This window comes from Pantherophis guttatus, chromosome 3 (assembly GCF_059756535.1).
Source record: "Pantherophis guttatus breed Tessera chromosome 3, ASM5975653v1, whole genome shotgun sequence".
Lineage (NCBI taxonomy): Eukaryota > Metazoa > Chordata > Lepidosauria > Squamata > Colubridae > Pantherophis > Pantherophis guttatus.
The window spans coordinates 15,579,859-15,606,794 of NC_142065.1; the positions used below are offsets into that span (position 1 = coordinate 15,579,859).

Below are 26,936 nucleotides of genomic sequence, written 5' to 3' on the forward strand. Positions count from 1 at the left end.
CACCGTTATGGCTACGTGTGCCACCTGTGGCACACGTGCCATAGGTTCACTATCACGGCCCTAGGCTGACAGGCAAGGAAATGCAGGCTAGGTTGCTTGCAGATTGTCCTTGATAGACAAATCTTCATAAGATCCTTGCAATAAAGTTGTTTTATAAAAGAAAAAAAATGATTAATCATATTGGTTGATTTTGTTCTAATCTAAACATAGACTTGCCGTTACCCTTTTGTAAGCTACTGAGCAGTCTTAATAAATCTATATAACACAAAAGTGCTGATATTTCAAGATTTTAACAAAATACCTTATGGCCATGGATATATATCAAATGCAGCAGTGTCTAGAGGCCAAGTGATAATGGCCAGATATTATACAAGTAGCGCTTGGCTAACCACCAACCTGAAAAAGTGGACCTATGACCTAGATCCAAAATTCCAGAACAATTATGGCCCATGTTCATATGTCTGTGTTTTACAATAATTTTGCCAAAAAACCCAGGAGTTTCTTCCAGTTTTTTGCAAAACCACACCAATGGTGAATTATTTGTTTGCTTGATGATTGCTGCAAAAAAATAAATAAATAAATGTAAAATTGGGTCAGTCACATGACCGACCCATTTTACAATTGTTACAACTTAAGAACTGTAGGAGGTAGGCTCCATTATTGTTGTAAGTTGAGGACTATCCATAAGTGCAATCAAGTTCTGGCCAAATATTTTCATGTACAATATAACATCCAAGGAGCATGGAGCACTTGCTTCTCTCACCAAGGTACACTAGAGACCTCCCTAAAAGCTGGGTACTCTACTCAAAGAGTAGAGCGCAGGATAAGAAGCAATGGGTGGAAAGTAATCAAGGAGAGAAGCAACCTAGAACTAAGAAAAAAATTCTGACAGAACAATTAACCAGTGGAACAACTGGCCTCCGGAAGTTGTGAATTCTCCAACACTGGAAGTTTTTAGGAAAAGATTGGACAACCGTTTGTCTGAAATGGTATAGGGTTTCCTGACTGAGAATTTCCATTTGGTTAAGTTCATAAGACCCAGTAAAGTCAGTAACCTTACAGTTCAACGTTTTTTCAGCCAATGTATGAAGAAAACTGATGTCTATTTCTCTATCCACTTACTAAAAGCTATACGGAAGCTTTTCAGTATTTTTCCCGTGTGTCATTGTTTGCGTTGCAAATTGAAGACTATGTTCCACAGGCACGGCAATTTTTACCCAAAAGAAAATTTATTAAAAATTACAAGCTGTCATACTTTTCACTCATCTGATATGTAGCAAGAAAACAGATCTGAAAAGTTATACATTACTGCATATGCTATGCATTTAGAGAAATGTAACAACAAACATATGTATTTCTGTCAAAGTAATGAAACTTACTGATAATGGTTAATATTTTCTCCTAAAAGAACAATACCTGTATTTCTTTTCTAGGGTTCACAAACATAAACATTTGTGATACACAAATGATTTAAAAAAAATTTTTTTTTTGAATGCAACAGATGCTAAGCATAGGTCTGTTTCTCAACAATCATCTTATGAGGGTTGATTTACCAGCTACAATGTAATAAAGACATTGTAAGGAGGTTTATTCAGCCTGGGGATCCACCAAAGGATGTGATCTGTAGACCCAACATATGTAAGGGTCCCCAGGTTGGAGAAGGTTTGCAAAAGAGTATTTTCAAATGGGGCATATCTGATAAAATATTTTCACCAGATGTTTATAGGATTGTCAAGAATGAAAGCAAGTACGAGAGATTAATACACTGCTTTTCCAGTCTACAAAACTGACTGGAACACTGTCAAGAGTAGAGAGAAATTCATAAAACGATGTCAGCTCTACTTACTAGAAGTAACCAGTCATATACTAAACAATGAATTTCTTAGAGAATACCATGGCTACCATACTTCACTGGGTCATATACGTGGAGCAGGGAAACTACGCCATCTTTTCAGTCCTTCTTCAAAAGGACCAAGGTTTGAAGTATTGATGCAATCTGTGCCTATAATTGCTTTCTACACAAGTAAAACTGTCCAGTGTGAGTTCCTACTTAACCTGAAAACTATCAGCAAACCATTTGAATTTTCTTTATGCGACACGAAATGGGCCTGGTCACCAGTGGCTTCTGGATGTGGAGTTTCACCCTTACTTCAGCTGACCATGATGAAATTCGATTTGCAGTGAGCTTTAAAGAAGACAAACAAGACAAGTTGACTTGGAGTAGAATTTATGTGCCTAAATCTTTTGATTCAAATGGAAAGCAGGATCTGACTGCAGGCATTCTTCAACACTTTAATCCATTCCTGTAAAATATTCCCCGGTTGTCCACAGTCACATACAGTATAATATATCCCAATGTCTGCTAGAGTGGACAGCTATCATAAATTTACCGCAAAATTAAAATGGGATCCGTTCACGGTTGCTATTGTATCTCACAAATGTTTGATGAAATTTTAAGTATTGTAGGCTTGCAAGTGATTTTGTTTTCCAGGATTCCTGAGAGTGTCCTGGGGGTCTCCAAGGGTGGTAGGACCACACTGTAAAAATCTTAGACCTTGGACCAGGGCTCCTCAAACTTTTTAAACAGGGGGCCAATTCACGGTCCCTCAGACTGTTGGGGGGCCAGACTGGCTGGGTGGGCGTGACTAGGTGGTCATGTGACTGGGTGGTCGTGGCCAATTTAGCAGTCCATTAAACAATATACACAAAAACTTTGTTATGCTCCTGGGGGTGGAAAGGTGGTTAGTGAAGGGATGTAGCTGCCTTGGGGGGGGGGTGTTTAAGGACCTCTGTTTGTGTGTGTGTCTCTCTCTCTCTCTCTCTCTTGGCTGGGGGGTCAAAAACAGGCGCATTTTTGGCCTCTGCGCGTCCCACTTTTGGCCTCCTTGGCCTCCAGAAGGTGGGTGAGGGCTGGCAGGTAGGTGGGGCGATGTAGGCGGGGCAGCCTTGTGGTCCCACGCGGGCCGGATTAATGGTTTTAGCGGGCCGTATCCGGCCTGCGGGCCGTAGTTTGAAGCCCCCTGCCTTAGACTAACGCATTTCTCCTCCTACCAGCTCAGCCTTAATTCAAGATCCTTACATGTCTTCAGGGGTCTCCACAATCAAAGTCAAGATGGAAGCCACGAATGTTTGACTGAAGTGTCTTCCCTTTTTAATGTGCATTGCATGCAGAGTTTAATTGTAGCATCATGGCCCCCATCTTGGACTTTCTTTTTTTTTTTTTTACTATGGAAATGTGTTTTGTGCAGGTTTTCCTGCAGTCCAAACACCCTGAAAACATGAGGCTCATAGAAACATCTGACCTTTTCAGTGCTGAGGGATTCTGCTCAGAGGTTCTTGAGGTAAATTCTTTCAGATGTGTGGGTGTGTTCATGCATGTAAACAGGTTGCAAACCTGAAATAAAAACGCAGTGCCGGAAAGATTTACCTATGAACTCTGTCACTGGGTCATGTTCACCTTCTGTCTTAATGGTTCCTGCAATGCTGTCATTTTCCAAAATTGGAAGGAAAAGCTGCACGAAGTCAGAGGTGTAGGGAGGGGCAATCACATCCAGTACCTGTGAAATCAGAAAAGCACAAAAGACTGTGAGCTTCATTGTGATTTTTGTTGCTTTTTTGGGGGGGGGAAGTAATTTTATTTTAAAACATTTAGAAAATAAATTGCTGCACAAAAGAAAACAATTTAAAAACAATAGTGAATGGAGAACAGTAAATAACATTTACAATGGTCATAACATTGCATTTCTTAGTTTTATAACAGTGTGTTTCTTGGTTTTTGGAGCCTGCCATCAAATTCATTTTATTTATTTATTTGGAGAACTTATATGACTGCCCACTCACTCTCACAATAAAATAAAAACTCACAATAAAATACAACAACCCCCCCCACACACACACACTCCTCCTTCCCCAAGGGGGAGGAAAAATTTAAAAATGGCAACAGACCCACAGAGAGCACAAATTAGTGCAGTGGTGAAATTCAAATTTTTTTATTACTGGTTCTGGGGCGTGGCTTGGTGGGCGTGACAGGGGAAGGATACTGCAAAATCTCCATTCCCTCTCCACTCCTGGGGGAAGGATATTGTAAAATCTCCATTCCTACCCCACTCTGGGGCCAGCCAGAGGTGGCATTTGCCACTTCTCTGAACTACTCAAAATTTCCGCTACCGGTTCTCCAGAACCTGCTGGATTTCACCCCTGAATTAGTGCCAGTATTGTTAAAATACCAAAACCCAAGAAAGACAGTCTGAAGTTCTTTTAAGAAAGTGATGTCCAACCTTGGCAATTTTTAAGACCTGTGGACTTCTACTCCCAGAATTCCCCAGCAAGCATGGTTGACTGGGGAATTCTGGGAGCTGAAGTTCACAAGTCTTAAAGTTGCCAAGATTGGACACCCATTTCTTAGGCAGTTTTCCTTTATTGTTCCTTATAAACATACATCTTGCCAAACTAAAGCAACTGCTTGCATCGTTAAAGATATAATCCAAGAATCTTCCAATCAAACTATCTAAACTTTGCTGTCTCTTGGTCCTCTGGAATGGAGCCCCTCCTTCCTGGAAATCTGGATTACATTTCACCACACCAGTGCAAATTAACGCATCTGAACAGCATTTTAAAACTTTAACCTATCCAAATATTTACTGACCTCGGTCACAAAATATCTGATCAGAGATATATCTGTGTCCAACTTCTCCAGGCATTTCCGGATATAGCTCACCACTGGCAGGACATAGCCACGGCTCAACAAGTGAACCATTCTGTCCAGAAGAGTCTTCTTAAGCTCCAGCTGAGAAAAGAGAAGTCCGTGACACTGTATAGCAATTTCTATTGATACTGGAGAAAATATTATTCTCGTGTAATTTCTGGCATGCTTACATCAACAGAGGTGAAAAATAAAAGCTAAAATCTATCCAGAGAACTACCTCATGGGATTTATTTTCTTGGCTCCATAAGAAAATAGTTTTCTCCTCTGTTTATGGCATAAGTGGAAACAAATATACTGCACACAGGACCAAAATGTTTGTAAAGTTTTTTTGAGGATTGTTTTAATACAGCGATTTTGGAGTTTTAAGGGATAACATAAGCCTTGCAGAGCCATTGCAAGCCCTTTAACTATCAGATCCATTCTTTCCATCAGGAAGTTGATTTGAGGAATGACTTGGATATTGAAAGCATCCCAGTGAATTCATATCATATCGTCATCATTATTATGAATATGTGTATATGTTTACTTTTCTTTTGTCATGTTCTCATGATATGCCAAATAAATCATCATCATCATCACCACCACCACCACCACTAAGTATTTTGGCTCAACCTATTCTGCTGACTTTCTTCCCAAATTTTTTAAAAAATATTCAGTGTTTTTTATTTGATCAGTAGAGGGAGCAAGAAAAGTCTGTGTCACAGTGCCCTCTACTGGTAAAGAAAATAGCTGCAGTGTTTGTTTTGCTAGTAAGGTTATTCGGAGAAGTCTTATTAGTTTTCTATTAGAAAAATATCACAACATGGAAAAATGAAGTAAGTAAAAGAACAGAACAAAAAGTGGTTTTTCCCTTCTGACTCCCTACAATTTTGGACCCGGACTCTTTAAATACTACATAACGAAGGGCATGACCAGCAAATTGAATTGAAATTTAATATATGGAGTTTTCTTCTGAAGCATCTTTGGTATTCAACTGAACTGTGGAGAATACTCAGAATGCATCTTTCTTTATCAATGTATAGGAACAAAGAGGCTTTTTAACACATGATGATTTTCCTAGCCAATTGCACTAATTATAGACTTTCAAATAAGATTGGACTTAAATAAAAATAATTCTGAATTCTTTCTACAGATCCATTCTGTAATGGATCTTTCAAGAGTATGAACTCAAGGATTCCCAATATTTTTCTCTCCTTAGGAATGATAATTTTACAAGCAGGCAAGTTACTTCAGCAACTTAATAAAATGATAGCAATAGCAATTGAACTTATATACTGCTTCATAGCACTTTACAGCTCTTTCTAAGTGGTTTACAGAGTCAGCGTATTGGCCCCAACAATCTGGGTTCTTTTTAACAACTTCGGAAGGATGAGTCAATCTTGAGCCCATGAGAATCACACTGAAGAACTGCTGGCAGTCAGCAGAATTAGCCTGAAATCCTGCATTCTAACCACTGCGCCACCCTGGCTCTTCAGCTAATCAGCTTCAGGATGCCCCATCAAAAGTCTCAACAGTCAAGAATCCCATATTTTTGAGTTGTCATCACCTGTTCCATGACATCAAGCTGAGAGTGCTCAGTCTCAAAAAGTTTGACCAGAAGCTGCAAGACTAGAGGATGAAGTAGTTGGTGGCAGGTGCTGATCTGCAGAGCAAAAAGCAAAAGGTAAGATCTGCATTTCTACTGATGCACAAGCTTGATTATAAGTCAACTGTGACGAGGCACAAAGCAGGGGTGAAATCCAGCAGGTTCTGACAGGTTCTGGAGAACCGGTAGCGGAAATTTTGAGTAGTTAGGAGAACCAAATACCACCTCTGGCTGGCCCCAGAGTGGGGTGGGAATGGAGATTTTTGCAATATCCTTCCCCCAGGAGTGGGGAGGGAATGGGGATTTTGCAGTATCCTTCCCCTGGAGTGGGGTGGAAATGGAGATTTTGCAACATCCTTTCCTCAGGAGTGGGGAGGGAATGGGGATTTTGCAGTATCCTTCCCCTGCCAAGCCCACCAATCCACACCACGCCCACAGAACTGGTAGTAAAAAAAATTGAATTTTACCACTGGCACAAACCTTAAAGTGCAGAATACAGGTAGAGCTCGACTTACAACCATACATTTAGTGACCGTTCGAAGTTATAATGGCATTGAAAGATGACTTATGACCATTTTTCATACATACGACTGCAGCATCCACAAGGTCATGTGATCAAAATTCGGACGCTTGTCAAATGGCTCATATTTATGGCGGTTGCAATGTTCCAAGATCATGTGATCCCCATTTACAACCTTCTGACAAGCAAAGTCAATGGGGAAACCAGATTCACTTAGCAACCGTGTCACTAACTTAGTGGTTAGTGCAGTGGTTCATTGAACAACTGTGGCAAGAAAAGTTGTAAAATGGGGAACAATTCACTTAACAACTGTCTCGCTTAGCTACATAAATTTTGGCCTCAATTCTTGCTGTAAGTTGAGGATTACCTGTATTTATTAAGAACTCCTGAATTCTTAAAATATAGAATATATACGATTGCCAGTGAATCCAAATTTAGAAATGTTACCAATCAAGCTGGATGACCAGTAAGGATTTATGCCCTCTGGCAAATACAAAAATTTGGTCCTTAATCAGATTTACGTTACAGGATCAGACTGTGAAATATATTAGCATATTCCAGTCTACAAGTCAGAAAAATCTTTTGTAAAGATTATATGAAAACAAATCTGTGAATGAAAAAGACAGAGTGAAAGAGAATAACTTCTATCTCACTTTTTTCCATTCAATGAAACCTGATTACTATTAAGTTTTTTAAAGAGAACCTTTCAAAGGTACAAATAAAGCTCTTGCAGTTGGATATTTATTTATTTATCTATTTATCTATCTATCTATTTATTTATTTATTGGTTCGATTTATATGCCGCCCTTTTCCGGAGACTCAGGGAGGCTTACAATGCGTTAAGCAATAGCCTTCATACTTTTGTATATACCTGCTTAGTAGGGCTTTGCCCCCCCCCCCACCCCCAAGTGGTGTTCTTTTTTATACAAAGTCAGCTTATTGCCCCCACAAACCGGGTCCTCATTTTACCTATAATTTTCCCCCAAGAATAGCCTGCAAACTGAAACCCTTGATGTAATAAAAATGGTATTTAACAGATAGGGAATATTTGCTACTTCCACTTGTTGTATTTTCCCCACTTATTTCTAGATCTGTGGCCTGAAAAAGGTTTCGTTTCTCAACAGGAAACAGTGATCACATGACCCAGGGATGCTGCAACCACTGTTAAATACATGCTGGTTGCCAAATTCCCAAATTTTGATCACATGACTGTTGTGAAGCTGTGACAGTCCTAAGTGTGATAACCAGTTGTTAACAATCACCTTTTTTCAGGCCCTTCGCAACTTTGAACAGTTGCTAAAGGAATGGCTGTAACTCACCTGATCCAAAACATTAGTAATGATAATAGTATGACATACACCAGGGTCAATAAACAGCAAAATAAACCAATTCAGCAGTAGTTAGTGAATTAACCTCCCAGCCTCATCGTTCGGGGGAACAACCATCTCATCAAAGTCTTACAAAATTGCCCAAAAGATTGGGGCCATCCAGGTCCCTGGGGGAAACACTGTTCCAAAGGACAGCAAGGAAATCTTATCATGGCAAACATATATGAAAGATAAAACTAGGCTGGCGTCACTCAGCAGAACTCAAAAACCTCACCTCGTCCAAGAGCGCCAAATGTACCGGAGTGTGATCTGTCTGAAGCTGGAAATATCGGGGTTCTGACACCGTCCAGTCAACCCATTTCAATACCCCCATGGCTACAACTGGAAATCTAAGGAGAGCAGGAAGCAGAGCAAGACATGCCAAATTGAGGCAAGTACCGCCAATATCTATGACATCGTTGTTGATCTACTATTCGTTGGACATTATCAGAACAATTATCATAAGGTTCCTTATTTAGTTTTTATTCCCAATCAGATCAGTGCAAGGTTTTTTTTTTTAACTCAGTCTGAAAACTGGCAATTTAACTCGGAAAACCATAAAATGCAAAATGGTATTAAACAATTCCCCCAAAAGAGAAAAAATTCCCAGAGAAATTAGAGAAAACAGAAAACAAGGGCCTATAAAAGAAGCCACTTGCTTGATTCGTATGCTGGAATAAAATGTGGTTGAGTTGTGGCTGGCTGTTATTGTGTGAACCCAGATAACTGCATTTCAGCAGATTTCAACAGCCTGCTGGGTGGGAAGGAGGATGAGGTTGAGAGGCTGGCCTCTCCTCATTCCTTGAACTTTAAAACTGTGTTTAGAAAGCTAGTTATTTTTCCTAGCTCAGGTGCAGGTTCTGCTTTTTATCTGTTGGTTGTGACAGAAACTGACTGACCAGCTTGTCACCCAAGCCTGATATTGTGGTCTGAGAGAGAATGACCAGCCAGCTTTTATGCCTAAAATGGGACTAGCACTCACAATCTCCTGGTAATTGGCCCAGTCATCCAGCTGGCTTTCATGCCTAAGGCTGGATTACAATTCAGTCTCCTAGTTTCTAGCCTGGAACCTTAATCACTAGACCAAACCGGCTCTCTTCAGATAAATTTCTAGTTACATTTTTGGATTGAACACAAGCTTAAGTTAACTGAGTTAAGCAAGGGTTATTGAGCAGCGGTGAAATCCTCTGAAGTCTGCTACCGGTTCTGTGAGTCTGCTACCAAGCGCGTGGTTTGCGTGTCTGTGCAGCGCTAAAAAAGGAACATTTTGAAGCCTCACGAGTCTGCAAAGGTAAGTGGGGGGGGGGAATCCACTGTGCCGCGCGATTTAGATTAGCTAGAAAGCAGGAAATCTGACGATTCTAGCAAATATAAATTGTGCGTCACAGCTGATCGTCGCCCAGCTGATCGTCAGAAATACTGGTTCGCCTGAACTGGTAGCATTTTTTACTACCGGTTCGGGAGAATCGGTCTGAACTGGTAGCATTTTACCCGTTATCGAATCTATGGAGATTCTCAGTCATGCAGGTCATGGTTGTCCCAAAGATGCTTTGTTTCAAAAGGCAACTGAACTGTCTTTGTTTTTCCTTGAAGACATTTCGCTTCTCATCCAAGAAGCTTCTTCGGTTCTGAAGAAGCTTCTTTGATGAAAACTGAAGAAGCTTTTTGGATGAGAAGCGAAATGTCTTCAAGGAAAAACAAAGTTCAGTTGCTTTTTGAAAAAAGCACCTTTGGGACAAGGGTTATCAAGCTGTGCAAAAACAGCCTTTAAAGACCAATTAGAAAAAGATGAAATACTGTAGGACCAGGACATGGTTTACCTGATAGCAGGAAATGTCTCCATTGTGAGGCATTGTGGGAAATTAAGTCATCAACTAATTCAGAGGTCTGAAAACTTTAGCACTCAAAGAGCCATTTGGACCCATTTCCCACAGAAAAGAAAACACCAGCAGCCACAAAACCTGGGAGGACGTGGCCAACTTGACGCCACTCACTTCCACCAGTCACATGACATCCCCCCAGCCATGCCTACCCAGCCGGTCATTAGGGCAGAGAATCGATTGTTAAAAAACACCAGGAACCTCTCTCCCCCCCTCCCTCTGTATCTCTCTCTGTATCTCTCTGTCTCTGCCCCGGCCGCTTCTCCATCCCCCGCCATCGTCCTTACCTTCTCAGGCCAGGCGAGGAGTGACTGGGAGGGGAGGGCGAGGGGTGGGGCCAGCCAGTGGTGGGATCACCCGACAGGGAGCCACAGCAGAGGGCCCAAAGAGCTGCATGCAGCTCCGGAGCTGCAGGTTGCTGACACCCGAACTAATTAATCAATTAGTTATTGCCTGAGATACTCCCAGCATAAATCTTACAGTTGCTAAGCATATAATGTTTTTCAGAATCAAATTTAGAATCAGTCAAAGGCCGGGCTTAGTTCTCTTCCTTCCCCAGACTTTTCAAGCATTATTCCAGTTGCACACTCAATTTTCTTTGTCCTTTATCACAAACCCAGATCAACGAGACTCTGAAAGAGTAATCCAGATGACCCTGCAGGTTTCTCAGGCTTGCTCTCCACACACACAGATTTAAAACCAGTTTAACTTTAAGCAGAAATTGTACACTTCCTTAATATTCTGTGTAAGGCAAACAGAATTTTGCATTTTTAACCGAAGAAACCATGTCCTAAGGCGAGGCTTACCTGATGCACTGATAAAGGGTACTCAGCTCTGCGACAAGCTCCGAAGCGCCTTTATTCTCATTGCAGCAAAGATTGTGAACTGTTTCAACCGCTTTTGAAGTTGACTTGAGCTCATCTTTATTGATGCTCACCCTCTTGTTCTAAGAAATGTTGAAATAAGGTGCAGGAGACAAAAGGACATTCTTGTTGAAACCTGAATTGGCACAGAGCTCTGTTTAGTGAATCTTTCTTAAAGGCATGTATATTTCCGAGTCTGAGTGAATGGAAGACTCACTGGATACTAGACAGTTCTCGACTTACGACCACATTGGGACAGAATTTATGTGGCTAAACAAAGCAGTTGTTAAGTGAGCCATACTAATTTTATGACCTTTCTAAGTGAATCACGTGGTTGTTAAGTGAATCTGATTTCCCCCATTGACTTTGCTTGTTTAAAATTGTTAAACGTATTCATCTATTAATTGGCCTACCTATGATCTAGCTCAGAAACCTAGATTTCATTTCAATTTATGGAAAATCTTTCTGATGGTCAGATTTGTGGAACAGTCTGACTATGGAAATTGTGGATTCTCCATCAGAAGGTTCGGAAAAGAGAGTGGATAGTCAGCTCTCATGGATGGTTTAACTGGTTTTCCTGGACATAGCAAAAGGTTGGGCTAGATGACCCTTAAAATCCCTTCCAAAAATCCCTTGTATACATACAATATATCACAGGAGTGAGTACACCCCCTCACATTTTGTAAATATTTAAGTATAGCTTTTCATGGGACAACACTGAAGAAATAACACTTGGCTATAATGTAAAGTAGTGAATATACAGCTTGTATAACAGTGTAAATGTGTTGTTCCCTCAAAACAACATAACACACAGCCATTAATGTCTAAACTGCTGGCAACAAAAGGGAGTACACCCCAAGTGATAATGTCCAAATGGGGCCCAAGTAGCCATTTCCCCTCCCTGGTGTCATGTGACTCATTAGTGGTACAAGGTCTCAGGTGTGAAGGGGGAGCAGATGTGTTAAATTTGGTGTTATTGCTCTCACTCTCGCATATCGGTCACTGGAAGTTCAACATGGCACCTCATGGCAATGAACTCTCTGAGGATCTGAAAAAACGAATTGTTTTTTCATAAAGATGGCCTAGGGCCCTAGGCTATAAGAAGATTGCCAAGCCCCTGAAACTGAGCTGCAGCATGGTGGCCAAGACCATACAGCGCTTTAACAGGACAGGTTCCACTCAGAACAGGCCTCGCCATGGTCGACCAAAGAAGTTGAGTGCCTGTGCTCAGCGCCATATCCAGAAGTTGGCTTTGGGAAATAGACCTATGAGTGCTGCCAGCATTGCTGCAGAGGTAGAAGGGGTGGGAGGTCAGCCTGTCAGTGCTCAGACCATATGCCGCACGCTGCATCAACTTGGTCTGTAGGGCTGTTGTCCCAGAAGGAAGCCTCTTCTAAAGATGGTGCAGAAGAAAGCCTGCAAACGGTTTGCTGCAGACAAGCAGACTTAGGACATGGATTCCTGGAACCATGTCCTGTGGTCCGATGAGACCAAGATAAACTTATTTGGTTCAGATGGTGTCAAGCGTGTGTGGCAGCGGCGACCAGGTGAGGAGTACAAAAACAAGTATGTCTTGCCTACAGCCAAGCATCGTGGTGGGAATGTCATGGTCTAGAGCTCCATGAGTGCTGCCGGCACTGGGGAGCTACAGTTGATTGAGGGAACCATGAATGCCAGTATATACTGTGACATACTGAAGCAGAGCATGATCCCTTCCCTTCGGAGACTGAGCCGCAGGGCAGTATTCCAACATCATAACGACCCCAAACACACCTCCAAAACAACCACTGCCTTGCTAAAGAAGCTGAGGGTAAAGGTGATGGACTGGCCAAGTATGTCTCCAGACCAAAACCCTATTGAGCATTTGTGGAGCATCCTGAAATGGAAGGTGGAGGTGCGCAAGGTCTCTAACATCCACCAGCTCCGTGATGTCGTCATGGAGGAGTGGAAGAGGACTCCAGTGGCAACCTGTGAAGCTCTGGTGAACTCTATGCCCAAGAGGGTTAAGGCAATGCCGGAAAATAATGGTGGCCACACAAAATATTGACACTTTGGGCCACATTTGGACATTATCACTTAGGGGTGTACTCACTTTTGTTGCCAGCAATCTAGACATTAATGGCTGTGTGTTGTGTTATTTTGAGGGGACAGCACATTTACACTGTTGTACAGGCTGTACACTACATTGTAGCCAAGTGTTATTTCTTCAGTGTTGTTCAGTGAAAAGCTATACTTAAAATATTTATTAAGAATATTATTATTCTTAATAATAATATTAATATTATTAAGAATTAAGACTACCTGAGTCAAAGATTTCTTTCAGTTAAAGAACACAAAAGCTATTTCTGTAAATTTGGAAGCCAGGCATACAGTTTTATTCTAAATAATGCAAGCACATAAAGTACTGTATTTTTCGGAGTATAACACACTAAAAGAGGCCAAAAATTTGGGTGCTAGGGAGTGAAGCGATCTCCGCTTCCCTGTTTTGCCTGCTCCCTCTGACTCTCAGCTGTGAACCTTTTTTTCAGACCTAATGAGGCGCTAGCGAGTGAAGCAATCTAAGCTTTGCCTGGTTTTCTCATTGCTTCTCTCTCCAAAGATCAGCTGTGCTTTAGAAGCTGTTTTTTTATCCCCAAGCAGGGGATAATGTGCTGAAGCTGACCAGACTAAGGACGCTAGCCAGATGAATCCCTGGTAGGCAGATTTCCTCCCCCCCTCCATTTTCCTCCCCCAAAACTAAGCTGCGTGTTATACTCCGGTGCGTGTTATACTCTGAAAAATACGGTAACCTAGTTATTATCCTGTTCCAAAGCACCAATTTATTTCTAAACCATCATTCAACCACCCCAAGTTTACCTTCTTCCATGTTTCCACCACGCTAGCCGCATAGGCCAAAATGTGGATGTATTTGTGCTTATGGTCCTGATTGATTTTTGCTCCTGGCTTGAACAGTGACAGCATAAAGAGATCTAAAAAAGCGGGAACTCTAATCTGTAGGGAAATGAAACAAAAAACATATCACTGGCTTACGGAAAACCAGATTTTTTTTTTTAAAGCACTGATTACATCTCAAAACACTTTCATTTCCAAGAAGGTGAATTTCAAAACTATGATTAAGTGTTATGTTTCGATTATGACTCTTGATACGTAATAGACTATTCTATTAAAAACATATAAAAGTTCAGTCAAATCAACTCCCTGCTTACAAAAGAAAAAACAAAACAAAACTACTGAAATTTAAAAGTTTGTGAAGGCCAAGATACAGGTAGTGCTAGACTTATTATCACAACTGGGATTGGAATTTCTGTCACTAAGCGATATGGTTGCAAAGCATGATGTCACATGACCGTATCACTTAATACAGGCAGTCCTCAACCGATGACTGTAATTGAGCCCAACATTTCTGTTGCTAAGTGAGACGTTTGTTAAGTGAATTTTGCTCTGTTTTATGACCTTTCTTGCCACACTTGTTAAGTGGAGAACTGCAGTTCTTAAGTTTGTAACACGGCTGTTAAGTGAATCTGGCTTCCCCCACTGAGTTTGCTTGTCAGAAAGTGGCAAAAGGTGATCACATGACCCCCGGGACACTGCAAACCATCATAACTGTGAAAAATCTTGCAACAGATGCCTGAAGCATCCAAAAGACAAGAGGAATGAGGGGTCTACAGAACATGGTAACATTATCCTGTTACAAAACAAGATGAAGATAAATGTTGGTCCCCCTTAGCAGTAGCAATAGCACTTATATACCGCTTTACAATGCTTTATAGCCCTCTCTAAGCAGTTTAGAGAGTCAGCATATTGCCCCCAACAATCTGAGTCCTCATTTTACTGACCTCGGAAGGATGGAAGGCTGAGTCAACCTTGGCAACAAAGGCTCATACAGCTCTTCAGGAATGATGTCTTATGAAGACGACGTCCCATAAAATAAGTGCCAACAGATAAGTATGGGATCACACTTTTCAATACCTACAACACAGGTCCTGCTAAAATCCAATAGGTGGAGGCTGCCTTTGTATGCACAAATATTACAGGCATGTATGCCCTAACAGGGTGTCAATATATGAAAGGAAAAGGCCAAAAGATGGGTAGAAAATTGGGTGGCCAAAGCTCTCAGGTAGCCAGAGACCCTTTGAAGCAATGGGTTGGACCAAGGAAAGAAAATCACCTTGTCTGCTCTGGCACAATAGGGCAGAATTGCACTCCTGACTTGAAAAGTAGAGAGAGTGGAATACATCTGTAGATTTCATCTTGCATCTTGGATGGTTCGGGCATCAGAAATAAGGATGACCCATACATCTCCTTTGACTCTAATTCAAATTACAATGACAACGATCATTCCTTAGACCAGCATTTCTCAACATTGGCAACTTTAAGAGTTAGGTGCACTTCAACTCCTAGAATTCCCCAGTCTGCCAAGGATACCAGAGTTGGCTGGGAAATTCTTGGAGTTAAAGTCCATCTATCTTAAAAGTTGCTAAGACTGAGAAACTCTTAAGATATTTCTCCCTGCTACCCAGCAGAAAAAGTAACTAACCTCAGAAATAAACATTTCTACTCTGAGAGAGCTACCATATACTTTGAAACTGCTTGTTGTGGTCCGCCGGCCACCTACGGAGCTGGCAGCAGAGTTGGACAGTGAGGAGGTTGGGGAGGAACTTGGGCCAGTCCTGGAGTCTGGGGAAGGCCCAGATGAGGGGTCTGCGTTGGAGGCAGAGATGGGGCCGGGGCCATTGGGGAGTTATGTGCAGACTCCAGAGCCTCCAGAAGTCAAGAACAATTAAAACAAAGGGGATGACTTGGGAGTAGGGCTTGGAGATGATTGGCCCCTCCCATAAGACTTAAAAGAGAAGCAAAGGCACGTGGGCCTTTGCAGGAAGCAACGTTTGTTCATTCTCTTCAGTTTAAAGTCTGAAGCTCTGTTTGATTCTGGACTCCGTGTGGCTTTGCCAATTAGGTCTTTGGCAGCATGTCAAGGGAGATAAAGGTGGGTGATTATCAGCCTTATCCTGAAGGACTCTTTACAACTATTTGGGACTACTTGTGTGTTTTACTGACCCAGGAAGCCTAGGTCAGAACACTGCTACTGAACCATATCTAAATCACTTTTGCTTCTTAACTGAGAGTGAGGATGGGGAGCTTTGAAGAAGTCTAGGGTTTTTTTCCCCCAAGGGAGGCTGCTACTAACCAGTTCTACAGGAGGAGGATCCATGCTTGTGAACATCTTGAAGAGGACTGTGATGTCTGCTGGATTCAGCGCTCCTTTCGACAGCATGGCACCGAGGGCTTGGCAGGCGCGGGGATAGGAAGCTGCAGTGCCCAACGCTAGGGTGATCTGACTGGCATCATGCCCTCTTCAGGACATCAAGCAAGAACAAGAGACAGAGCAAGCTTGCTTTAGGAAAGCTTCAGAAAAAGAGGTAACAGATCACCAATAATAGTGGAGGCCTAATGAGCAATCGCCTAAAAATGTTTGGCATGTTATTAAGAGCCGAACAGAATCAATTGTGTTGCACGGACAAAATGCAGAGGAGGTTCAATTGCTTACATGAGGTTTGGACCTCACAACTATTATCATTAAATAGACCAGATTTATGCAGCATGTAACCTATGTTCATCCATCCATCCATTTTTTATATATTGCCCCAATCTAAGAGACTGGATAATAATATTATTATTAAATAATAATAGTTTAAATTTTGCAGATTGCCTACAATTTCCAAGCCAAAAGCCTGCTAAAACTGCCTTGTTTTTAATGTTCTTTGAAAAGTTCTAAGAAAAGGAGATAGGTATAGACTTCTCAAGGCTGTGGGTTTATAATTTGGGGGGGATCACTATTAAGGTTTGCCTTCTGGTCCACACCCTCTTATCTCCCACAGGTGAGACCTTAAGCAGATTCTCTCTAAATCACAGTTTCTCAATCTTGGCAACTTGAAGATGCGTGGACTTCAACTCCTAGAATTCTCCAGCCAATATACTAGATGGGGTGTACTGAGAATTGAACACACGTCTCAAAGTTGCCATGGGTTGAGAAACACTGTGCTAAATAGCTGGACAACATGGGCACAATCCCATTTCGAAAAGACAATTTAGAACAAGCAGGTCTTATAGTAAAGTTTTAGATGCTAATGCACCTAAGAGATGTGGAAGTATGAAAGAATCTAGTAGAACTCAGAAAAAGCTCTAGAAATTTGTATTTCTCAATTACCAATTCTAATGTAAGTTGTACACTTAATAATCTGCCAGGCATGGGTGCGTACATAGGGGCTCAAGCGATGTCACCTTGAAAGTACATGATCTGTGACATTTGCCACATTGATATCGTGGTGCACCTGATGTTGTTCTGATGACATGCTGCGCTTGGCATAACATCTTGGATGAATGATACGATTTTCAAGCAAAATTTAATTTGGGGATCATGCTTAGAATTGAATCAGGCTTCCTTTTTTCTAGATTAGAATTATTCTTAGGCATGCAACCAAGGAGGGCCATAAATTAAACTGGGGAAGAAATGAAGCAAGATCTTACTTTTCGTGAGCAAATCGCTGGACCTCTTGAGCGATTCTTCGCACGGCAGAGCCCCCTTGTTCTTCTTGCGCTAACATGGACATTATAGCTTGAGCAAAAAGATACGTGTGCTCACCATGGCACACCATTTTCTGCAAATACATTGTCACAGAACATTCAGAAACATGAAGGTGTCTAATATTATGGGATAATTACATTTTTCAGTCTATAGAAGAACACACAAACACCACCAAACAGTTCAGAATTTCATCTAAACCATATTTCATTTAAATGCCTTTGAACTACGAGTGCTGAAAATTTGGCACTGTTTCCAGCCAGTTGAAGCCGCCTGAAAAATGATGGAAATCCCTATCCCATGCAATACAAAACTTAGTGGAGGGCTTGTGGATGAGAATATCAAGCGTAAGAAGAGAGAAGTAGCTATGACATCATAGAACATTGACCTAGCCACAGGCCGAGAATGTTACCATTCCCTTGCACTTTTTCCACAGCAAGTATTTTAAAGAACTGGACATTTCCTTAAAAAAAAAAAACCCACACACACCCAAAAAGAGGAAACAAGGCTTCAAACTCACAGCAAATTCCGGTAAATTCTTCTCCAGATTTTCTTCTCCACCATCTAAGATAGTAGCCAGAGATGTCCGCAGTACACGAGAAAAAACTTCCAACTGCTGACAAGCTGTTGATACACTGGTGATCTCCCCTTGGTATCCAGCATCGGAGATAAGCTACAACCAACCAGAGGATTTCCAACTGAGACAGTAGCCGTTTTGCTATCCAAGAGGATTCATTCATGACTATCGCAAATACCATTTTATTTAATTAAGTATGCAAACTAGGACTGAAGGGGAAATGAGACCGCTTCAGCACCTAGGGGATGAAAATCAAGAAATAAACAGTTGAAAATTTGATTCCTTCCTGGTTCAGCAGGAGGAGAATTATAAGAATTAGAATTAGTAGAATAAGAAGAATTAGGAGGAAGAGGAGGAGGAGAAGGAGGAGGAAATAAAGACACACTCAAATTGAATATAAGTCAGTCTACACAATTTTCTTGGTATTGCAGAAGTAATTTGCCACTGTCTTTCTTTGGGGATTTTCTTTTTTTAAAAAAAAATCCCAGTCCATTCTGTAAAACCTGGAAACCCCAGAAGATCTCTCAGCCACAAACTAAGCAGATCCAACTCTGTTTTACAGCCATGGTTGGCTAGATCCTGCCACCAATTCCACGGGGGTCATATTTCATAGCAAATATTATAGATTAGAAACTAGAAATAGTTTGGCTCCTAAGAGTTTCTCCAATTGTTAGATACATGGATGAATGTACACAGAACTTCTTGCAATATGACAACGGAGAAGCTCACGTTCCCTGTGGCGATCTCGTGTGCATCTTATTCAACCACAAACACGGCCATATAATGCCCAAAAGACCAACCCCTGCAACTGTCTTCCTAACATGTTAGCCTCCCCAATCTACTTACAAATTTGCATGAAAAAACAGGAGAGAGCTGGCAAGCTTTCTAGCTGAATGAAAGAACCGTATTTACCTTGACAGTGAAGTTCAACATGAGACAGTCTGGATGAGCTTCAGCCAGCTTGTAAAAGAGGTCTCGCCATGTTGTGTGTGCTATCATTTGCTCGAGCCAGGCTGGAGTCTGTCAAAAACCAAAGCAACAGACCAAGATGGACTGGGCAGTCAAGAAAACCAACCCGTGCTTTTAGAATAGCTTCAAAAGTGTCCAAAGAAAACACAAAATTGACACAATAGCGCTTAGCAATAGCATTTAAGACTTATATACCACTTCACAATGTTTTACAGCCCTATCTAAGCGGTTTACAGAGTCAGCATATTGCTCCCAATAATCTGGGTCCTCATTTTACCCACCTTGGAAGGATGGAAAGCTGAGTCAACGTGGAGCCTGGTGAGATTCGAACTGCCAAATTGCAATCAGCAGGCAGTCAGCAGAAGTAGCCTGCAGTACTGCACTCTAACCACTGCACCACCATGGCTCTTACTCAAGTGCTTACTCTCTCAAGAACTCTTTACTACTCACTTTACAGAGTATTTACAAACCATCTAGGGCCAAGTCAGGTGACGCACTGCCATGTCTTGTCAAGACCAAGCAGATACAGTCACACATTATACTAAGCTCGGTGAATTTTAATCCTGGTTACTTTTTTGATAGTTTAGGTACATAGGATGTCACTTGCCCTCCCAAGGACACCTGTGACTCAGCAAAACTCAACCCACTTGGTGAGTACGTGGCTCAAAATACTATGTGAAGCCGAAACATGGATTATTTCAGAGAGCAGATTAAGCATGTGGTTTGAAGATAACTTGCATGTAAGCAAAAAAGAAGTAGATAAGGTACAAATGGCAATATGTAAGAACCAGACTAGTAAGGTACTGAATGCTTCCAAGGTTTGCCAGCCCACGAAAGAGGTAGATGCATTTCTATTCAATTGTATGCAAAAGCACAACTGATGTCGACATGGGAAAGTCTGAGAAAGCTGCTCACACATGTTTTTTTGGGGGGGGGAAGGGAGGGCTGCTTGCCTTGAAAGAAGTGGTGCTATACAGGTTCACTGTCGGTTTTACCCCATGGACAGGAATGAATCACTTTGAACAGCTCAGAAAACATCCAGGAACCAGAACTCGGTATATTTCCTCTTATTTGTGCTGTCTTACTTTTTGCTACTTAAAACTCATCACATTTGCTTATTGGTATTTTTAGTTGCTATTTTTAATTTAAATTTGAAATGTTTTTGTCAGCCGTCCTGGAAAAAAAACCTCTGATTTGAAAGATAAAATAACAGTTAAATAAATGAGAAATCTGTGTGTTTTGAGAACAAGTTGTGCTGGAAGTCCCCTCTCAAAACACAGCAAAAGTTTCTGAGTTTCCAGTTAGGTTCTTTTCTGAATTTGAGAGAGATAGTGAGAGACTGTGCTGTTACCCCCACTTGGCAGAATAAAGTTTTTTCAAGTTACCTCTCCCTCCTCTGTGAAAATGGAATCCGCTTTACGTGGATCGAAGTGTTTAATCAGCAAACTTTTTAAATGGTTTTCCACGGTTTCCTGGACGTGAATGGGCTCGGCGCCTGCAATAAGAAATGCTCACTACAGATTTCACATAACAAAACCTTCAAAATCCTCACAATATTCTTTTGTGCAAAAGAGCGTAGTCCTTTAATGCAATTCAACATGCAGTCAGCTTTAGAATATGTTGATTCTGAAAATAATTTGACTCACCACCACTATTTCTAACATGATGTTTGTAGCACATATTCAAATGTTAGGTACAGGTAGTCCTCGACATATGACCACAATTGAGCCCAACGTTAAGGTTGCTAAGCAATGCAGTTGTTAAGTGAGTCATACCTCACTTTACAACTTTTTTTTGCCACGGTTGTTAAGCACATCACTGTAGTTGTTAAGTTAACCATTTGCTCATTAAGTGAATCGTGCTTCCCCCATTGACTTTACTTTACCCAGAAGCTGGCTGGGAAAGTCACAAATGGGTGATCCCATGATCCTGGGACAGTGCAACTGTCATACGTACATTCCTGTTGCCAAGCAACTGAATTTTGATCATGTGACCAAAGGGATGGGTAAATGTGAGAAATGGCTATAAGCCCCCCCCCCATTTTTTTAGTGCTGTTGTAACTTTGAACAGTCACTAAATCAATGTTTCCCAACCTTGGTAGCTTGAAGATGGGTGGACTTCAACTCCCAGAATCCCCCAGCCAGCAGCGCTCGCTGGGGGATTCTGGGAGTTGAAGTCCACCCATCTTCAAGCTACCAAGGTTGAGAAAAACTGCACTAAATGAATGGTTGTAAGTCAAGGACTACCTGTACTCAGTTGTGTACAGACAATTTTTAATCATAAGAGTTGTGTAGTTATTGTACCAAACAGGATTCAAAGAACAGACAAATATATCTAAAGTATCTGATACGAAGCTAAAACTGAAAATATATGTGTTGATCTCATGTTTTGTCATTTGAGGCATGCTATAACTGGTTGGTTTGTATTAACATCATCCGCTAAGTCTACCTTTCTGTTCTCTGACATATTAACATTGCGGAAAGGCATTCCTGCTGTGAGGAACTAGGAATCCAAAATTTTCATCAAGGCACATTTTTAGACAGAAGATTTATTTATAATTCGGAAGCCCAGAAAATGCCTGAGGAGATGCAGGCAGGGATGATGTATTAAGCCATACAGCCATAGATTATGGCTTAGCTGGTTTGTATTTTCCGGCTGTGGGCCTTAATTGAAGAAAAAGCTGCAGCCCCACAGTCAATTACCTGTTTGAATAAGCCATTCAGCCAAAAGATTCACTGTCTGAGCCACAGCGGTGTAATTCTCTGATAAGAGCTGAATCACATTTTCTGGAGAACCACCTGCTTGGAAGTACCTGTGAAAGGATGCAGAATCCTCATTTAAGAAATTCCTAGAGCAGCATTTGTCAACCCTGGCAGCTTTGTGGACTTCAATTCCCAGAATTCCCCATCTTAAAGCTCCAAGGATGAAACACTGTCCCAGAAAATCAGAGATATCAGATCTCAAGGCAGAAGAGTTACTTCCTCAGCCAGTTGTTGTACCCACACTAAATCCCCCTTTCCAATCACAATGCCTGAATTAATATGCACTTACCGCTTTAAAGTATTAAAAATGGAGGGCTCCATGATGTAATCTCGGGTGGAAAATTTGTGAAGGCATTCCTGCTGGACCTCGGCATCATCTTCCCCTCCATATTCATCATCCTGCTGGTTGGAAGAGTTATAATTGTCAATATTATTTTCACCACCACTCTGGATTTCTTTGGTGTGGCAACAGATAACAACATTAGCCTAAGCATGGAGCTACTTCATAACTGGGGTTCCGGAGTCTTAAAGAAAGATGCTAATGGCAGCCAGATTTCTGTATCTTAGGATGCCTCAAGTTATGGTAGACCAGGGCAACTTGTAGTCTCAAGTTTTAGCTTTGGGATTTCCAGTACTTTATCCTTGCTAGGCTGCTGAAATTATTGGGGAGGAATAGAAATGGCCAACCTTCTCAACCTTGCAATACATTCTCCTCATGTAAATCTGCAGATTTAAGGGGGCGCTCAGAAGAAAGCACCAAAAGGAAGTCGGATCAACCAATCAGCACGCAGGATGCTCATCTCAGCACATTTCGTTGAGATTTGGGAGGTGTGAGCATCGGTCAATCTGCAATCATCTACAACCTACACTTACATAATTATCAACTCTTTTGCCGCACAGATATGCATCAACGTCTATGTGTAGTTGTGGACAAGTTTAAATCAACAACCTACCAAAGGCTGCCTATCCTCATGCTATGGTGGGGTTGCAAGAAGTCAAAATGGCTGAAACAGTAGAAGTTGACTCACAACAGCAGTGGAGCCTGCCCATTTCGGTCATAAATCATGATAAAACCGGTCACCCATGTGACCAATCCAATTTTATGACCTTTTTTTGTGGAAGCTGCTAAATGAATGCCATAGTCCAGGGGTGGGCAACTGTGGCCCTTTTACAACCTCTGGACTTCAACTCCCGGAATTCCTGAGACAGCCAAGCTGTCTCAGGAATTCCGGGAGTTGAAGTCCAGAGGTTGTAAAAGGGCCACAGTTGCCCACCCCTGCCAGTCATTACATGAACCAATTGTTTGCTGAGATGGCTTTGACAAAAAAGCAAAGTAAAAGTTGTCACACAAACTTTAGGCAAAAGTCATAAAACGTGGCCAAGGGGCCCTCCAAATTGAACCTTATACCCTATATATTGTTTGCTTAGGGTGGTCCCTTCTGAACCTCCGAGTGGGATTCGGGTTTAAGTGAATTTACACAGGACCAAAATCTGAAATTAATGTCTTTTTTTAAAAAATGCCACACTTGATGTAGCTGTTTCCAGACAACTTTCAGAGGACACACTGCAACAGCCTGGCCAAAATAAGGGCCACCTACAATGATTCATTGGGCCCCCAGGCAGGAATTGTTGTAGAAAGTCTGGAGTGTTTTAAAATGTTTTTCCTTGGGTTAAAAAGAAAGAAGAAAAAAAGAGACAACGCTAGTGATTATGTGATCACGGGGAAGCAGTTTTCTTTATCAACAAAAGGAGTTTGCTATTCTTTTAATTTCCCAGTCCAAACAATATTGCTGGAATTTTCTAGTTGTCTCTCATTCGATCAGATCTGGCCTGGTTCCCCCCCACCTCCCCAAGATCAACCAACTTTATCTTCATGCTGCCACTTTCGGAGACACATTCTCAGAAGACCAACCTCAAGGACCTTGTTGGGAAGTTGACTTTGGACACCCACAACAATTGGGTTCTGCTATAATTATAATTCCTAAAGGACCATACGGGAAGACTCTTCAATGAAAAAGGGGTGGCTTTCTGCGGGGAAAAACAGCCTTATCACACTGCTGATTGCCCTTGACTTACCAGCACAATTGGGATCAGAATTTCAGTTGGTTAAACAAGATGGTCGTTAATGCCCAATTTTACGACTTTTATTTGGCTGTGAAGCAAATCACCGCCATTAAATGAATCACACCATTGTTAAGGAAATCAAGCTTCCCCCACTTGGTTTCGCTGCTGGAAAAAACCAACCTGTGTGATTTGTTGCAAGAATATACACACAAGTACAAATACACACGTATGTTTTACAGGCGTGCCTGTGCACGCTATGCAAAATATGCTACACATATGGGCAATAAGCTATACATGGTGGGCAAAATACATGGTAAACGTGTGTGCCAGGTATAGGCATACTATATATATATATAGTATATATATAGTAATCGAGTGGATGTGACTCCACTGAGCTAGGGCTGCAGAAAAAAAATCTTGGTTACGTAGGAAAAACCTGGCTAAAAGAAAAACACACATAAAACCTACGAAAAGTAAGAAAATAGTATATATATATATATATATATATATCAATTTTCTTACTTCTTCGTAGGGTTTATGTGTGTTTTTCTTCTAGCCAGGTTTTCCCTAGTAACCAAGGTTTTTTGTAGCTCCAGCTCAGTAGAATCACATCTACTCGGTTCTGGGCTTTTTTCCTTTCTAACAGCTAGCAAGCTCTAACTGCTAGGTGGGAGACCCAAATAGATCCATTACCCTACGAAGAAGTAAGAAAATTGATATTGTACCTTTACAGGGAGGATACATAAGATATGGGTGTGGTCTACTGATGAAAGCAAACGAGCTAGAAATGGATCTATTTGGGTCTCCCACCTAGCAGTTAGAGCTTGCTAGCTGTTACAAAGGAAAAAAGCCCAGAACTGAGTAGATGTGATTCTACTGAGCTGGAGCTACAAAAAAACCTTGGTTACGTAGGGAAAACCTGGCTAGAAGAAAAACACTATATATATAGTATATATATAAAAAAGCCGATGCTGACTTTGCAAGGAAGCGCGGAAAAACACGTCCCGTACATTGAGCGCGCGCAAAAGCAAGTTTTTGTTACACAGATTTCTTGCAACAAAATGTGCTTTTTTTTTTTTTTTTGGCATGCTGCATCGGTGGCTACGAGATACCAGTGCGGGGCGCGTGCTCGCCGGGGGTCTCGGATCAAATCTGCCTGGGCTGGGGGGGGGGGGGAAGGATTGAGAGGAGCCGCTCCTGGCGCCTCTTCTGCCCATCCCGCAGCCCGGCAAGAGCGACCCCCGCGGCGCCCCGTTCGCTCCTCCCGTCCGCTCACCGCTCCTCCGTCGGTGTCATCGCCCCACTCCGCCGTGGCGGCTGCGAAATACTCGGGCTCCTCCATAGGCTCCGCTGCTCGCCTCCCGCTCAGGCAGCGGCACGGCCGCAGAGATGCGAAAAGGGTAGAGGCGCCCTTCCACGCACGGCACACGCCGGGATCCCCCTGGAGCTTCCGTCTCGGCGCTGATGAATGGGCGCTGCCAGGGGAAGCCGGGCTTTTCCTTGGCGCGCCCCGTGGGAAAGGCGGTCCACGAGCAATTAAGCCGCCCCCGGAGAGAGAGAGAGAGAGGGGTGGGGGAGCAAAGGCTCTCGCCTCAAATGCCTCAGATGCTTCGCTCCAGTGTCTCTCTTTCCTCCCTAATTGTGCGAGCTGAAGTATTCTGCACTTTTGCTAGAGCTGGAAAGCTTTTCAGGGCCAATTTTGCATCCCACTCCCGCTGTAGGGCAGTGTTTCCCAACCTTATCCCGAGGAGATGTCATGGACTTCAACTCCCAGAATCCCCCAGCCAGCTTGAGAAAAGACTCAAGGGAGAAAGTGGTCATTTGGCCATTTGATTGAAAGAGGCTAAACCCAACTGGATGGCACTTGACAAGAAGGAACAACAACGATGACACAATAGCTTTGCCCTGCCTGGAAATAATATAACACGAAACCCAATTTACTGTCAGAAAGTAGCACGTTTCTGAGAGTAAGTTGGGTTTCGTGTTAATAATATAATATATAATATATAAACACTAATGTGCTACTTTCTGAGAGTAAGTTGGGTTTCGTGTTATATTATTTCCAGGCAGAGCAAAGCTATTGTGTTATCGTTGTTCCTTTTTGTTAAGTGCCATCCAGTTGGGTTTAGCCTCTCTTTCTTTTTCCTCCAATAATTTTTTATTTTTAAACAAGAATAAAACATAAAAACATCATCATTCCATACAGTTACAGACAGTATATCGATCAGTTTGTATCCTTTTGTGCTCCCTCCTCTCTTCAAAATATCACTATTTTGGGGTTATTTTCATATAAAAAAAAGAAATTCACTTAATTTATCTCAGCATCCACATATTTCATATTTATCTCCATTTTTTATTGCCCATCCATTGATAAAATGAATCCCATATCAAATAATATTGTTTTATCTTCCTGCTCTCTTATTTCAAATGTCAATTTACTCATTTCAGCACAGTGCATCATTTTCTTAATAATTTCTTCATCAGTAGGTATCCTTTCTCCTTTCCAATTTTTTGCAAATACAATTCTAGCTGCTGTTAAAAGGTTCACAATTAAATATTGCAATTCTTTATGATATGTCTCTGGTAAGATCCCTAATAAAAATATGTCTGGTTTAAAATCAATATATCTCTTAGTGGGTTGAGCCTCTTTCAATCATGTGGCCAAATGACCACTTTCTTCCCCTGATCATAATCTTACAAATAGTCTAAGACCATTTTAGTACTTTCTTTGACAACCTGTCCAGCTACCTTATCTTTTAGTCCATGTATTACATTTATTATGATTATTGTATTTTGTATTTACTATATTGGTGAAATGCAACTCAAAATAAAAAACAACTTGTCTAATGGAGTGGTATGTAAGTCTAAGTGCTATTGATGGCATTTCAGTCAGAGTATGGTACCTGAAAGTACAACACATCCACGTGTGATGTGGATGTGGACTTAATGAAAACATTAAGTGTCATGAACACCAGTTTTGTTCTAGGAGAGAGAATGATTGATAAAATGGTATATAGCAATTTGAGAGTTGGCTCAAGACTGGAGCAGCTTCCCCAAATTT

General features: G+C 41.6%; 1 protein-coding gene across 2 annotated transcripts; it reads right to left on the reverse strand.

Moving 5' to 3' along the window:
- Nucleotides 1–1,210: 1,210 nt before the first annotated feature.
- Nucleotides 1,211–25,662, reverse strand: NELFCD (negative elongation factor complex member C/D). Of its 2 annotated transcripts, none has more exons than XM_034433109.3 (15): nucleotides 25,152–25,662; nucleotides 22,101–22,210; nucleotides 21,752–21,861; nucleotides 20,435–20,544; nucleotides 18,993–19,100; nucleotides 18,024–18,176; nucleotides 17,449–17,579; nucleotides 16,109–16,274; nucleotides 13,777–13,911; nucleotides 10,864–11,003; nucleotides 8,413–8,527; nucleotides 6,252–6,347; nucleotides 4,646–4,786; nucleotides 3,428–3,557; nucleotides 1,211–2,185 (listed from the first exon to the last, which is right to left on the reverse strand). In XM_034433109.3, exons 1-15 carry the CDS (start codon nucleotides 25,215–25,217, stop codon nucleotides 2,151–2,153), a joined length of 1,746 nt encoding a protein of 581 aa, XP_034289000.1. In that variant the 5' UTR covers nucleotides 25,218–25,662; the 3' UTR covers nucleotides 1,211–2,150. The 2 variants fall into 2 exon arrangements, with proteins under 2 accessions (XP_034289000.1, XP_034288999.1); XM_034433108.3 differs by having other exon boundaries at nucleotides 22,101–22,213; nucleotides 25,152–25,536.
- Between the last annotated feature and the right edge of the window lie 1,274 nt (nucleotides 25,663–26,936).